The following is a 13,513-nucleotide window of genomic DNA, read 5'->3' on the forward strand; positions in this document are numbered from 1 at the left end:
TAACTGGAGTTGAATGGTGAAACCTATAACTCATTAATTTGACTTTAACTTGTGAAGTTTAGTTATTATAATAGATTCAACTTCCTGATGACATCCAGTATTGTACTTTTTACTACTACTCCTCTGCCATCAACATCACAACAACTTCAGGAAGAACTATTTCTCAATTACAATCCTGGTAAACTCATTCCTTCACCTTGATTTTCTTTATTTGTCTATTTTTGTCCAGCTCTGGGGTGCAGAGGCAGGAACAGGTTTTACATTTTGCAGTGGCTGGCTGGGAGGTCCTGTCTTCACTTTCTACTCTATGAAAATGGCCGCCAGGCGCTGTCATGAGGATGAAACGGACACCTCAGGCCAACCAGGGTTAGAGGGATTAGATGACCAGTGGAGGGTTTTACCTTGTTGTTTTTTCTGCCCTCACAAAGACTTTTTTTTCCTGTGGCCTGATAGAGATATGGAGACAGAGCTGGTGCAAAAGGTGTGTGTGTGTGTGTGTGTGTGTGTGTGTGTGTGTGTGCCTTGTTTGAGGGGAGAAAATGGTTTTAAAGATGTGGGTGCGGGTGGAGCAGCATGTGTGTGTGTGTGTGTGTGGATCACTGACTCACTGTGGGATTACAGTGGACGTGAGTGTGTGAAAACAGAAAAACAGATAAATCTCTATGAAATATTTGACATCCACCTTTTTTCTGATGCGTAATTTAGCAGTTGATTAAAACTGATGTCTCATTTGTATAAATGACCAAAGTGAGAGAGTGAAAGCTGATAGTTGAGGGAGGGGCAGAGGGCTGTTTGAGCCTGATGCATGTTCAGTCTGCAGAGGAAATGGAGGCTATTTCAGTATTGAGTTTCTTAGAGTGCAGAGATATGGATTTAATATCTCATTTCTCAATAAAGCGCAGTTATGGTTCTCAACGTTTCCAGTTTCTAATGTAGATTATTTATTGCTGCATCACATCAGACAGAGTTACTTCAAGATTGTTTTTTCTTTTAGATTTTCACTGAATAAAAAAAATGCAGATGAGATTATGTGAGGTTTATTTAATTATCCACTCTCAGATAGGGTTCTCTTAAAATATGCACATTATAAAAAGTGGGCAGAACATGCAAAAGAGCTGTTAGCCACTTCAGGAAAGACAAGAAGCCTGTGAGATCTAGATCTAACATTGGGATCATTACAGTAAATGAGTGTACTGATTATTTTCTATGTTGATTATCCCCCTTTTTTTAATAATCAACTTCAGTGATGATGAATTCTCATGTTGTATCTTCATCAGACACCAGTAGCTGAGAACATCTGAGCATGTGACTTCAGAGATGTGTTAACATTTCAACCAGTGACAACATGGAGACCAGATGTGTCAGATGAACGTGTGATGAAAGGATCAATAAGGATGAGCAGCAGCGTGTTCAGTCCTCTCACCTCTCATTGTGCTCCTGGTAGACCAGACGGGATTTCTCCAGCAGGTACTTCTCCACGTAGGCTCTGAACACACCACACACACACATAAAACATTAGTCATACACATTTAAGTTTCACCAAATGACTGATCTCTATGTTTTAATGTGATCAATGTGGGAGATTACTCAACATCCAAATATGTTAATAGTAGTTATATTGTGTGTATCCTGTAACCATACGTGTGTGTGTCTCTATGTGTGTATGCAGGGCCGGCCCAAGCCTCCACAGGGCCCTAAGCAAAATTTTATTTTGGGGCCATCTATTCCTGCCAATAATACTTACTGTTGATTAATTACACACCTACTATGAACTTATTTGATTTTTCTAATCAGTCATTATGAATAAACATTTCAACCTGGCAGGTTTTTGATCTGAAATGGCACCAAATTCTGCTAAATGTGAAGCCTGGGGTTGATTTACACTTAATATTCAAAGTGAGATAGTAGCCTACTGAGTGGGATACTAACTGAACGTCACCTAGGCCTATTAAAAGTGAAACAACAGTGTGAAGTCCAACAACAGCAATTAAAGATTTTTGCAATTACGCACAATTTCTCTAAAGTTAAAGCAGAAGTAAGCGATCCGGTCGTTTTGGCTAACTTCTTGTCAGCAGATGGAGTTAGCAGCCCCCGCCCTCGTCCCTACGTCACCACATTCAGGCGCATCCCTTGGCTGCACACACAGAGAGGACCGCCCCTTTATGCCGTTCTCTCTCCTCATTGGATAAAGCTTGTAGGATACAAGGAAGTATACAAGAAGTTTTCTCCTCGGCTTACAGCAGAGCAGAGTGACTGACAGACCCGTGTTTCAGACCAAACACTCTATAGAAGTGATTGCTGTCGGAAGATATAACTATTTAAGACTTATATTAACACAAACATTCACCTTACTTCTGCTTTAAGGGGAGACACCACAGGTGAATAGGGCAAAAAAAAATGAACTAACACATATCACCATGAAACTTCCAAGTTTATCACTTACATTAAGACACGTATTTTTTGTATTACAAATGTCAAATTGTATGTTTAAATATGTTAATGAGGCAATATTTAATGAAATATGCACTGCAACAACAGCAATTAAAGATTTTTGCAATCACGCAGAATTTCTCTAAAGTGAATTGCTCTTTGGGACCTGTAGTGGTCACGGGGCCTGAGCAAGTGCTTAGTTCGCATATTGGCTCTGTGTTTTTGTGTGTGTGTGTGTGTGCGTGTGTGTGTAGGTGTGTGTGTGTGTGTGTGTGTGTGTGTGTGTGTGTGTGTGTGTCTTACCCCCTGACAGTGCCGCTCTCCTGGTAGTTGACCTGGATGAACTTGCCGAAGCGGCTGGAGTTGTTGTTGTGGGCTGTCTTGGCGTTCCCAAAGGCCTGAGGAGAAAATGGAAAGAGTCACCTCCAGGTCAACAGATCACCACGGAGACAGGTGATGATTGGCAGATACGAAAGCCTCGATGCTCAGGTACAGTAACACTCAGGATGAAGCCGTCTGCAGCACTAACACATGTAGAGATAAGATCATGTAGGTCTGTAAAGGCTTTAAATGTGCTCCAAGCTGTTATCAGTGTCTGTTGAAGATGTAACACAAAGTCTGTTGAAGACGGATCAACAGTTATGGATCCAGACGACAGGGTCTTAAAACGCTGAGGATCTACAGGCAAAAGTTAATGATGGGAACTGAACTCTGGACCAAAGTGAAAAAATGTGTTGGGAGTAGAGGGGAAAGCTACCAATCACAGCGCTGTAATAGAGGTCATGAGGCTCAGGGAAGGGGCCTGTGAAACACACACACACTTAGACACGTCAACCGTGCACTAAACTGCCAAATTCCTATGAAGGCAAACACACTGCAGAGCTGAACACAGACACAGGCACAACTCCTGACAGTGTGTGGGCATTTATACAAACACACACACACACACAGTAAGCGTGTGCAAAGACACACTGTGAACACGGGGAGTCCATCATTAGAGGCCCCTGGAGGACGCATTCAGGTTCTCATTAGGACTCTGATGGGCCCCAACGGAGCTGGTGGGAGGGGAGGGGAGGGGAGAGGAGAGGAGAGGAGAGGAGAGGAGAGGAGAGGAGAGGAGAGGAGAGGAGAGGAGAGGAGAGGAGAGGAGAGGAGAGGAGGGGAGGAGAGGAGAGGAGAGGAGAGGAGAGGAGAGGGAGGAGAGGAGAGGGGAGGAGAGGAGGGGAGAGGAGAGGAGCGGGGAGGAGAGGAGAGGAGAGGAGAGGAGAGGAGAGGAGGAGAGGAGAGGAGAGGAGAGGAGAGGGGAGGAGAGGAGAGGAGGGGAGGGGAGGGGAGAGGAGAGGAGAGGAGGAGAGGAGAGGAGAGGAGAGGAGAGGAGAGGAGAGGAGAGGAGAGGAGAGGAGGGGAGAGGAGAGGAGAGGAGAGGAGAGGAGAGGAGAGGAGAGGAGAGGAGAGGAGAGGAAAGGAAACAAGGGAAGAGGAGGAATCGAAGGATAAAAGATGAAGTGCCAGTAAAACTAAAAGATGCTAGAACAGAAACAAGAAGCGGAGGGAGAGTGAAAGAAGGTTGAAGGAAAGAGAGATTATCTAGGAAAGAGGATGAAGAGGAATGAAGAAAGAGTGAGGCAACGAGAAGACAAGACAAAAGACGAGAGGAAAGGAAATGGGGACGGCAGAGGGAATGAAAAACAAAGGCGGGAAGAATTACAAATGAGATTAGGAAAAGGGGGAATGACGGGAACGGGGAGCGGGAAGAAGAAGAACAGAAAAGGAGAATGTAGAGAAAGCGCGAGGCAGTGGAGAGGCAGCCAGACATATCTTCATATCTGAGCGGCGCTGCAGTTCACAGAAGCAGGGGTGAAATTTCAGGCTGATGCAATCAGTATTTGGGAGTTATGATAAATGACTAAATAAGAAACAGAGAGAGGGAGAGACGGGGGAGGAGGGGGAGAGAAGTGATGGAAGCTCCTGGTTGAACAACACGGATGATAAAAGTAAAACCTAGTGTCTGAACACACACATGTGACAGGCTGACAGGATAAAATGCCCATTATTCATCCCTTCACTCTCAGCCCTCGCTCCAGCTTTCTTCCCTCTCATTGGTCCACGGCTTGGGACACATGCTGCCTTCAAGACAACTCAGAAGTTGGAAAAAAAACGAGCTCCGAGTTGTCAAAAATGAATTGAACGGTGTCGAACTCGGACATTACAGATCGTAAACTCCGGTATCATTTCAGAGCTCCGACTTTCCGACTTGACGTCGTCTTAAACGGTTAGAATTTAGAAATTTTAAGTTATTTGTTGAGGTTTTAATGCATATTTTTTGTGTATTATTGCAGTAGCCTATATGAAATACGTTTATATCAAGCTGTGATTGTTGTATTGTGTGAAATTGTGTTTCCTCGTATGTGATGGAAATAACGTTTAACTGTTATCAAGGCTGTAACATTATGTGCACTCATCTGTGGCGTCTCCTCTCCTCTTCATTTGCCTCCAAAATAAACACAATTTACTGCTGCATTTATTTTTTGTATTCAGCGATGAGCCACAATACGCCAAACTTCCTTCGGGTATCCATGTTTTTTCTCTTCCGAGTTTCTGCAGCGTGAACGCAATGATATTGGAAGTCGGAAATTTCCGAGTTGGGAATTCTGACCTCCGAGTTGTTGTGAACGCAGCAACATCCTCGGCCTCAGAGAGGGAGAGTGGACCAGCAGCCAGCTCTCCTCCTTCAATGCCCTCCATCCAAAATGTAAATCGAAACTGCAATTCTCATGATAATGACAGAGCTTTCATCCTCAATCATCTCTGGATGTAAGAGCCTCTCTGTGGCAAAATATTTCCACTTTTCAGTTCGGGAGGAAAATCCACTTCCTGAAATGATTGAGCTGAGTGAGTGAACGCAGCCTGGCTCTGATGGAAACTGTCAATGACAATCAGAGCAGCACTGGAGCAGAGGGGCAGAGGGGCAGAGGGGCAGAGGGAGCAGAGGGAGCAGAGGGGCAGAGGGGCAGAGGGAGCAGAGGGAGCAGAGGGGCAGAGGGAGCAGAGGGGCAGAGGGGCAGAGGGGCAGAGGGGCAGAGGGGCAGAGGGGCAGAGGGAGCAGAGGGGCAGAGGGGCAGAGGGAGCAGAGGGAGCAGAGGGGCAGAGGGGCAGAGGGAGCAGAGGGAGCAGAGGGGCAGAGGGGCAGAGGGAGCAGAGGGGCAGAGGGGCAGAGGGGCAGAGGGAGCAGAGGGGCAGAGGGGCAGAGGGGCAGAGGGAGCAGAGGGAGCAGAGGGGCAGAGGGAGCAGAGGGGCAGAGGGAGCAGAGGGAGCAGAGGAGCAGAGGGAGCAGAGGGGCAGAGGGGCAGAGGGGCAGAGGGGCAGAGGGGCAGAGGAGCAGAGGGGCAGAGGGGCAGAGGGGCAGAGGGGCAGAGGGGCAGAGGGAGCAGAGGGGCAGAGGGGCAGAGGGAGCAGAGGGAGCAGAGGGGCAGAGGGAGCAGAGGGGCAGAGGGGCAGAGGGGGCAGAGGGAGCAGAGGGGCAGAGGGAGCAGAGGGGGCAGAGGGGCAGAGGGAGCAGAGGGGCAGAGGGGCAGAGGGAGCAGAGGGGCAGAGGGAGCAGAGGGAGCAGAGGGAGCAGAGGGGCAGAGGGAGCAGAGGGGCAGAGGGGCAGAGGGGCAGAGGGAGCAGAGGGGCAGAGGGGCAGAGGGGCAGAGGGGCAGAGGGAGCAGAGGGGCAGAGGGGCAGAGGGGCAGAGGGGCAGAGGGGCAGAGGGAGCAGAGGGGCAGAGGGGCAGAGGGGCAGAGGGGCAGAGGGGCAGCGGTCACCCAGCTGATAATCCATGCACTTCTGTATGTGTGTGTGTCATGTGGTGGCTGCTGCTGGGCGCCGTGTGTGTGTGTTGCATGTTGCGTGTGTGTGTCAGAGAGATTAACGAGCAGGGCGGCAGCGTCTGGATGATTTAGTGGTGAACTCTGTTTCGTGGTCAACGCCTGCTGTGACCACAGCACAGGAAAACACACACTGTGAATCGGTGATTACTCTGTTTTTGTGTATGTACGTATGTGTGTGTGTGTGTGTGTGTGTGTGTGTGTGTGTGTGTGTGTGTGTGTGTGTGTGTGTGTGTGTGTGTGTGTGTGTTAAATATGGGTGCGTGGAGGCACAGAGGAAAGGAAGAGCTCAACCGAAAGAATAAACAAGCATGACGACAACACTAAACAAAAATGGAAACTTTTATTTGGTCACTGTGGCTCCTCTCTTCCCCATGACCCCTGTTGTTTATAAAGGGATAGTTCAACATTTTGGCAAATTCGCCTATTGCCATGATCCCTACTGTATAGCCATAGGGGTAGGTTCATTACCTGTGGACAAGTTGTGACCTGCACATTCACAGTGCTATGAAATAATCACGTAACATAATGAGATGAGTTGTTTTCGAGGCAAATACAGCCGGAACTACATTCCAGACCCAAGTGATTTCAAAAGTAGTTCTGAGTATTTGCTTCATGTGTCCTAATGTTACATAATTATACGTTATTATCTCATAGCCTGGTGAATGCTCAGGTCACAACTTGTCCACTAGAGTGTTTTAGAGTTGTTGGATTGTGTATTTGATGAGTTTGATGAGGGACAGGGGACCTGTACCATTCACCTCCATTGTGTTCACTGAGCAGCTCACGTCTCTGCCCCGCTGATCTCCCAACAGCATGCAACGATAATTAAAGGTAATGAACCTACTGCTATGACTATAGGGATTATGGCAATAGGACAATTTTCCAAAATGTTGTACTATCCCTTTAAATAAAGAATGCATCCATTCATGGTGAAGGAGCAGTTCCACACAGCTCCCTATGGATGTCAGAGCTCCAGACCCCGTCTCTAAGGGTGAATCAGACATGTGGCTTGTTTGCTTTGTTCTGATTCAAGGGCTAAAACCATACTACAGTTGTTGCATTTTTCTTTTGGGTGGATTGTGTTCACATGGTAACAGTCTCAAACGGTCCAAAGTTGTAAACAAATGCCATTCACAAACCAGCTGTTCTCTCTCTCTTTCTTGCTGTGTTCACATGTGACCGAAGGAACGGTTCTTTGGGGTTTAAACGCTCCCTGTTTCAGAACAACTGCTCCAAACGGGCCAGGTCTGAATACACCTGCCTACAAGTCCAAGCTCACAACCCAAAAGCTCATGGTCATAGGTGAGGGGCGGAACAGAGAGCCACAATACATCTACAGCTTCACATGGTCCAGTTCACACCCTGCTGATGCTGCACTGATCCGTCCGTTATGCTCACATGGCAGTGACCTCCAGCTGCATGATGGGAGCAAAGGTCAAGTATGGACTGTCGCGCCACCACTCTTTAAAAAAATCCTAGCGGAAACACTAATATATTGTATATGTGAAGTGTTTTTGGCACAGTGTTTACGTTTTTTTTGTTTAGATCCTGGTGTATGCCAGGCAGTGAGAGAGGAGACATCCGAGAACAAGAAAACTGGTTACATTTGCAGTTCCCATAGACTTAAAGGGCTAAATTGTCACTTCAATTTGAAATTCAGCATGACTCAATATAAACCGAATTAACCCCAGCCTGCACTGCATCGCCTGTGGTGCCATATGGAGTCCAGAAATAACCAACTTAAGTGTGTTGGGAACGGCTCACCACAGCATCCATTTACACAAATCAAAGATACAGCGCTAAGCCAGCCATATGTTAGATTTTATGTTGAATCAAAGGACTGACCCTAAGGCTTAATCCTGCTGCAACTCTGTGTGTGTGTGTGTGTGTATCCCTATGTCCAAATGGCATTGCTTTCATGCTGACAGTATGCTAATGTATGCTCATGCACTGTGTTGGCCCCTGGGGGCTCTTCCACGCTGTCACATTACGTTAGCCAGTAGTTTCCTGTGCCGCTGCAGAGCCCCGGCTCCTCAGCCTCAGAGCTGCTGCTGCTGCTTCAGAGCAGGATTTAGTGCGTTAAGTGTTGAGGGGAGCGGGACAAAATGGGAGCTAGCCTGTTAATTAGCATGTCAAGGCTTTCCTGAAAGCAGGGGGATAAAAATCAGCTCAAATACTAATACTCATAACCCACCCCGCCCCCCTCCTATCTTTCATTTCATTCGTTTTTTTGTCTTTTACCCCAGTGCAGCTGCAGCTTTTCCCCAAACACTCTGGAAACCTATTAGGTGACCTAGATTGTGAAAAACAAGTGGAGACGCGCCAAATGACTGCTGGGCTGGCTTCCATTAGTTTGTCTGTGTTTCATGGAGTGCTGAGTGGTTAAAATTATTGATGCTGGCTGCAGAGCCCCGATGTCCAGGTGATGGTGACTGCTTGCTTCAGCAACATATTTTGTGTTTTTTTTCTTCTCATTTCTTTTTTTTCTTTTTTGCATGCATGAATATCCAGGTCAGAGGAGCTGATGCTCTGTGGGAGACCGGGGTTAGAATGACTTATCAAGCCTCTCTGAGACCTCATATCGTATTTCTTGAGTAGACTGGTCACCCCGTTAGTTAAATAAGACAGGGTGTGATATCACTTTATCAGAGAGGTGGGGAAATGTGCAGTGTAACAGCAGCAAAGTGGGTGGGACAAAGACAGAAAACTGCAACATGACAAGATCAATAGACATTAGAGCAGTGGTTCCCAACCTTTTTTGGCTCATGACCCTTTTTGACATCACAAATTTCTGGCGATCACGTGACTGCACATGAATCAAGATGCGCCAGCTGAGATATTTTTATATGCTGCATTTTATTTGAACTCGATTTATATTCAAGAAAGTGAAAGTATAGAATACAGTTGTTTAAGATTGTGTGTGGTGTTTTAGTTAAAAAATATTTTTATCAGAAATTTTTTTTAAATATTAATTAGACATTTCAGGCGACCCCCTTTGAGTTCCAGGCGACCCCATGTGGGGTCCCGACCCCAAGGTTGAAAAACACTGAATTAAAATATAGGACAAACAAGAAAACAGTCATCTGTTATATAGATACGTATATACAAATGTAAAACATGGCCAACATGTTTGGTAACACTCCAATTTATAATTTCAAGTTTATTTCAACACTACTAAGTTTCCTGAAAATCACTATGTAATTGAGCTGTAATTACAGGGAAATTAGAGATGTGCTATTCAACAACCAACTTTAATCAAGTCCAATTCATGTCTAGTGGGAGAGAAGCAGCAGTGCTGAGGCTTCTTCTGCCAATTCACCCTGACAAAAACAAACCAGTAACCACAGCTCTGCATCCACAGCTACACTATCTGCACACAGTCTGTCAGTCAAGCCCATACACACATCTGCTATCAAGCGACCACACTGAACCATGTAGCAGATACACTAAATGCCAACACTTGCATAGACACGTGCACTTAAGATCACAGGCCTGGTGGGAGACACTTACCCCATTTACTGATTCATTACACAACTGTGACAAGACAGGAGTGGACTGTCATGTTGATGTGCTTGACACATGTCTTACTGCACTTTTGACGGCGCTGTCACTGATGAAATAGTCATGTAGTAGTGAGTAGAAGATCCTCACACACACACAGACACAGTTCTACAGAGTGATCTGTTCAGATAAGATGGAGGCAGACAGAGAGGGAACATTTCTCTTTTCTCAAATTAGGGAAAAAATGTCAAGAATGCCTCTAGATTACCAGTGAAGGGGATTACTGTACAGTAAGTGTGTTAAAGCCCCTAATGTCCCCTAATCAAAGACTTCCCCTTTCAAAGACAGTCAGACTGCTCAGTACCGGTTTACTCCAGAGAAACTCGTTTCAGCCCACTGGGCCATTATTAATGCAGACGTCTGCTGCTTACTGTGTCTCTGCCCTACAAGCATATATAAAAACACAGAGGAGGGGGGGCTGAGAGCTCAGTTAATCTAACTTAAAGGCTGAGAACTCCACCTACTTTGTGTGTCCTCCTGTAGGATATCAGACAGCTGTGAGAAAAGATTCAGAATATAACTTAAAGGGATGTCCGTGAAGGTTCTCAGTCATCCAGGTCATCTTATTCTTGTGGAGTTGTGTAGTAAAAAAGCAACTGGAGAGAAGAGAAGAAGTCCAGTTGCTTTTTTACTACAACTCCACAAGAATTTAAAGGGATAGTTCAACATTTTGGCAAATTGGCCCATTGCCATAATCCTTAGCAGTAGGTTCCTTTAATTGTTGGTGCAAGCTGTTTTTAGAACGGCGGAGCAGAGCTGCAAGCTGTTCAGAGCTACGCTATGGAGGCTAATGGGATTTCTTGGTTTCCCTCATCAAACTCATCAACTCCACAATCCAACAACTCCAAAACGCTCACTTACCAATGGAGATTAAGGGGGGGAAAAAAGATTTTGTAGGCTAATTATTTTGCAGATATCACTATTACAAAAGATCACTTTTTAATTTTCTGTAAAGAAAAAAAAAAAAAAAAAAATAGAAAGTGTTAAAAATAGAAAAGCGATGATTTTTTGCTGGAGCTTGCACCACAAAACATTTAAGATTAGCACGGTGGCAACACAATGCTTAATTCCTATTGTTGTGACACAAATTTACCCTTTACAAAACAAATTTGCAGCTCCTGTGATTTGGATATTGCACCTGATTATGTTGTAATTTTTCAAAGATGCTTCATAAATTGTCTGGCTCTACTTCTGCAACAATTTTTATTCCATGATTTATTCAACTCTGTCAAAGCCACAATGCTCCACTGCCAACAGTCAGATGAGACGTCCTGTACTTGTTCGGTCAGATGTTCAGCCTCTGCTGGGCCCACACTGTGACATGTTCATGCTTTTCTTTTATCCTGTGTTTATCATGTGTTGTTCGGATTTTTGTACTGCTTGTTCCATGAGTAAGACATGTGCCTTTATTAAACTTTTATCAGATTCCCCTTGGAAACGATGGAATAGAGGATCCTTGTGAGGAACAAGAAGGCAGAAGGCTGACGGCAGTGATTTAATAAATGTACCTTTGTTTCAGTGAGTCCTTTGCCTCGTTATGCTGCATCACAACTAACAACACTGATGAATAAAGTATGACTGTACTGTACACATCATAGGAGCCACAGTATACAATATAATCAAAGTCAGTGGGGACAAATTAGGTTTACTGAAAAAAGAGATGTCAGTTGCTGTTGGTATTGTAACTTCAGGTTAGGCATCTCTCCTCCAGCAGTTAAACAGCATCTGCAGCAGCAGCAGCAGCAGCAGCAGCAGAAATGCCTTGAGAACAATCTTTCAGGATGATTTCATGCTGCGTGGTTTCTCCCTGAGGCCGCCTGACTCCGCTTTTAGACCCAAAGGTTTTTTTTTTTCTTTCAGGCTTTTTTTACTACTTCCACATTCACAGAGGCGCTCGCAGCTCAGAGAGATGACATCACATCACATTCCTCCGCTAACAGGTGCAGTCCAGCTTCACATGGCAAGCTGAGAAAACAGACCAAGTGTGTGTGTGTGTGTGTGGTTTGAAGAAGTTCGATGGCAGCCTCTCCTCTAGGTGTGCGGTCAACCATGAAAACACACACACACTCGCACCAGAGAGCAGGTGTGTGTGAAGAGCTCTGCCCTTCATAGTGGCGAGCTGCAATATTCACAAGATGTGACAAATGACAACATTGTGCGATTGCGTGTCTGTGTGTGTGTGTTTGCGTTCAGCTCCATTGAACTACCTCCTAAATCTCCTCCAGAGCCGTTCAACAGCGTGTTGCTAAACTACCATCTCGTGCAAGTGGACGTTCACAAGCCCTAATTAACTGGGCTGACCGGTGTTTGTCACCAGCAGCTGGGAGGCTGACTCACACAGAGAGGAAGTAAGGTGATCTAAGTCCTTCATCACTCCAGCCCAGCACTAAACCAGGCCTGCAACTAATCACTTTGTAATTACTGATTAACCTCTGGGGGGCTTTTCATTTGAAATACTTTTTTTTTGTTTACTGTAAATTGACGTCTTGAAACCAAGCAGTCATTAAAGGTACATCGTGTAGGAATTCCTCCCATCTAGCGTTGTGGTTGTATATCGCAAGCAACTCAATCGTGCTGAATGCAGCATGGTTTCATGCTGCATTCACGTGAAATTGGGCAGACGACAGACGGACGACAGCCGCTGCACGTAACGGCATAAACAAGCGTCTATGTAAACAAGTGGTCCGTCAGCACGAGGCAAAACAATACACCTGACAAGATGTTGTCATGGCGATGTTGTATTGTTTTACCGTCTTTCTCTGGACTTCTGTGACTAAAATGACTTCTGGTTTGTTACCGACGGCCGTCTGCCCGACTGCAGGTGAATGCAGCATCAGTGTAACGCTCCATTCCTCCTCACTGCGTTACCGCGGTGACTTTTCACATGAAAAGTCATTTCATGTGGTGTGAAGGTGTGCTCTTCCTGCCTCAGGCTTTCCACGCAAGCACATGGAAGAGCAGGGAGTCCCAGAACAGTATCATACCGCCAAATAAAACTTATGCAAGTAAATAAATATTATTTTGACATAGTGGTCCTGACAGAAACATACTTTTGAACAAAATAATCGATTTTCGTGAATAGATAACAGGAGAAGTTACACAATGTCCCTTCAAGACTTGTTGCCGTCACAGATGGTGCAAAATAGAAACAAAGAAATTAAAAAGTGGAACTTCTCTGTGTCTCCAGGCAGTGGTGTCATGTGGATAACAGACTTCCAGCGTCTGGTGCACATAACGGCCGATAAAAGACAAAGGTCTGGCAGCAAACACATACCAGAGATCTTTGGTAGATAACAATCTGCAGTGTTTGAGGATGTCATGCGACTACTCAAGTAATAGTATAGTACCACACTTGATTGGACATAAAGCACATGAGTGATGTGCCATGTACTGTATCTCACAGACATCAGAGTGAACTGACTTCAGATCTTCCTTCCTCTGCATCTCGTCTTTTACAACTGACTTTTGACTTCCTCTCCCCCCTTCCCACACTCTTTCTTTTCTTTGCAACAGACACATGGGATGAGCTCTCCTTTCTAGGAAAAAAGGAAGGAAGGGAGGGGAAAGGAGGTGAGGACAGAGGAGGAGGAGGAGGAGGAGGACGGTTATGTAATCCTGGCAGGTCACACAGTGTTGGGGCCTCATGGTAT

The 13,513-nt window shown here is 45.6% G+C and overlaps 1 protein-coding gene across 10 annotated transcripts in view; it reads right to left on the reverse strand.

The window, feature by feature from the left end:
- LOC146985495 (unconventional myosin-IXAa-like) overlaps positions 1–13,513 on the reverse strand; it is a 194,301-nt gene that overhangs the window by 100,057 nt on the left and 80,731 nt on the right. For all 10 annotated transcript variants that reach the window (XM_085778498.1, XM_085778497.1, XM_085778496.1 and 7 more), the window contains exons 3-4: positions 2,734–2,828; positions 1,424–1,486 (exon numbers count right to left, since the gene is read on the reverse strand). In XM_085778498.1, the coding sequence (XP_085634624.1) occupies positions 1,424–1,486; positions 2,734–2,828 (158 nt within the window). The remainder of the gene's footprint in view (positions 1–1,423; positions 1,487–2,733; positions 2,829–13,513) is intronic.

This window comes from Trachurus japonicus, chromosome 6, assembly GCF_045865225.1.
Source record: "Trachurus japonicus isolate A0001 chromosome 6, Traja_1.0".
NCBI classification, from domain to species: domain Eukaryota; kingdom Metazoa; phylum Chordata; class Actinopteri; order Carangiformes; family Carangidae; genus Trachurus; species Trachurus japonicus.